The 2,470-nt window shown below is 61.9% G+C and overlaps 1 protein-coding gene across 1 annotated transcript in view; it reads left to right on the forward strand.

Moving 5' to 3' along the window:
• The window catches only part of ITGA3 (integrin, alpha 3 (antigen CD49C, alpha 3 subunit of VLA-3 receptor)), a gene marked incomplete at both ends in the record, with an annotated part of 7,444 nt that extends 4,977 nt beyond the window's left edge, over positions 1-2,467 (forward strand). The window contains 11 exon segments of the mRNA XM_010013962.1: positions 97-262; positions 347-415; positions 511-590; positions 867-944; positions 1,060-1,162; positions 1,245-1,415; positions 1,506-1,545; positions 1,548-1,606; positions 1,729-1,842; positions 2,237-2,335; positions 2,429-2,467. Coding sequence (XP_010012264.1) covers positions 97-262; positions 347-415; positions 511-590; positions 867-944; positions 1,060-1,162; positions 1,245-1,415; positions 1,506-1,545; positions 1,548-1,606; positions 1,729-1,842; positions 2,237-2,335; positions 2,429-2,467 — 1,018 coding nt within the window.
• Positions 2,468-2,470: the final 3 nt, after the last annotated feature.

The raw sequence follows: 2,470 nt of genomic DNA on the forward strand, positions 1-2,470 counted from the left end.
CCCTCCCCCAGCCGGGCCAAAGGGCTGGGGGGGGGGCTGTCTCCATCCCGCTGGGGTGAGCCACCCATGTGCTGAGCAGGGCCGGTCTCTGCACAGGCTGAACGGGACCCAAGTGCTGCAGTACAGCCGGGACGTGCGGAAGCTCCACCTGATCATCAACATCACCAACGTGCCCACCAACCCCACCAACGGCGAGGACGCTCACGAGGCGCTGCTCAACGTCACGGTGCCCGCCAGCCTGCTGCCCTCCTCCGTGCGCCCGGTACACGGCCCCCTCCCCGCTGGAGAAGGTCCAGGACCACAGTGGGCTTTGCTGGGATGTTCCTCACCCTCTTCCCTTCACCAGAGCGGAGCCTGTACCTTTGCAGAGACGGTGCTGTGCGAGCTGGGCAACCCTTTTAAGAGGAACCAGAGGGTGAGTGCTCCCCCCCAGCAACCCCCAGCTCTTCTTGGGGCTTACAGGTCGGGGAGGGCCTGGCTGAGCTACTCTATGGTCCTTCTGTGTTGCAGGCAGAGCTGATCATCACCTTTGAGGCCATTGGGATCATGCTGGATACACGGGAGATCTTGGTGTGGCTGGATCTGTCTACGTGAGTGTCCCTGGGTGGGTGGGAATGGGCTGGGAAGAGGGTCCCTGGAGCAATGCTGGCTCATCTTTTGCTTGGTGGAAGCACAGTGGTGATGGATCGGGATCATATCCAGTAGTGTTGCTGGTTGGGAAGGATGGGAGGGCAGGCTGAGCTCCTGGGATGAGCAGGATGGGCACACCACTGCTCCTGCTAGGAGGGTGGGGGCTGCCCCATGCTGCCCCACGCTGCACAGGGGCTGTTTGTTGGTGGGAGATGCTGACCTGGGTGGCTGTGCAGGCAAAGCACCCCGGAGAACCTGCAGCCTGTGCTGGCCAGACTGCTGGTGGACTACAGCATCCAGTCCTCGCTGACCATGTGAGTGAAGCGGGCCCCCGCTCCCCACATCCCCTCCATCACTCCACCGACATGTGGGAGCGGGCACGGCTCCTGGTGCCCCACAGACAGGTGCCCAGAGATGCTCCATCCCTAGAGCCCCGTCACACGTGCAGTCACACTTCAGCGGATCGGTGCTGGGCGAGTCGGCCATGCGGGGGGAGCAGGATGTGGGCAGCCCCCTTGCCTTTGACTTCCAGGTGAGCTGGTGGGTGGCCAGCACTGGGGTGTGTGTCGGGGGAGTTGGCAGAGCCAGGCTCCATCCTCAGCTCCACTCCGCAGGTGAGCACCAAGGGCGAGTCGCTGGGTGCCCTGGGCACCATCCTGCTCGGCTTCGAGTGGCCCTACGAGATCCCCAACGGGAAATGGCTCCTCTACCCCACTGAGATCCTCATCAACAGCAACGAGACCTGCCAGCCCCCCGGGGGGGTCATCAACCCGCTCAACCTCACCGTGAGTCTCCCCTGCAGTGCAGGGTTGTGTCCCTGCCCCACTGCGTGGGTAAAGCTGCTGGGCACTGATGGGGCTTATCCCACCCCACAGCTTCTGCAGGACCAGGTTCCATCCCGGCAGAGGCGGGAGCTGGAGGAAAGCCCCCCATCACCCTGGCCACTGCCAAGAAAGCCAAGTCAGAGGTGCTGCTGGTGAGTAGGGGTCCAGGACCATGTGCCCCATACTGGGATCACTGTGCACACTGATCCTTGGTACCAGTGGGGTGCATTAGGGACCCTGCTCTCCCCCTCGACTTCCCCTCTTTACCTCCCAGAGCTGCTCCAAGGGCACAGCTCGCTGCGTGTGGTTCGAGTGCCCCCTGCTCCACACCCAGCACCCCACCACCTTCAGCATCCGTGCCCGGGTGTGGAACAGCACGTTCATCGAGGTCAGTACAGGCCCCTCCTGGGGTCAGGGCTGGGCTGGTCCCTTTGGGAAGGTGCTTAAACAGGGCACCAAGTTTGCCAGGTCTCAGCTCAGACACTAACACCCATCCTTTGCCCCACCACCATCTGTGTTGCCCATCCATTATCCATGTCACCGCCCATCATCTGGGTTCCCCCTATCATTCATGTCCCTCCCTATGATCCATGTCTTCTCCCATCATTTGGGTGGTGGTGTTCCCTGCATCGTCTGGGTTCCCCCCATTATCCCTGTGTTATCATCCCGCCCATCATCTGGACCCCCAATCATCCATGTGTCATCATCTCCCAAATCATGCATGTCTCCCCTATCATATGTCCCCCCATCATCTGTGTCCAACCCCCATCCCTGTCCCGCAGGAGTACAGGGACTTTGACCGGGTGAAGGTGGACGGCACAGCGACCCTCTTCCTCCGGACCCACGTCCCCACCATCAACATGAGGAACCATACGGTGCGGGTGAGTGATGCCAGAACCTCTTACTGGGACACACTGGGACTGGGGCCACTGGGAGCTCCTCCCCCCCAACAAGGCTTTTCTTGGCCCTTCCAGTTCTCGGTGGACGTGGACTCGGAGCTGATGGAGGAGCAGCCA

This window comes from Nestor notabilis, unplaced genomic scaffold (genome assembly GCF_000696875.1).
Source record: "Nestor notabilis isolate BGI_N333 unplaced genomic scaffold, ASM69687v1 scaffold23874, whole genome shotgun sequence".
Classification (NCBI taxonomy): domain Eukaryota; kingdom Metazoa; phylum Chordata; class Aves; order Psittaciformes; family Psittacidae; genus Nestor; species Nestor notabilis.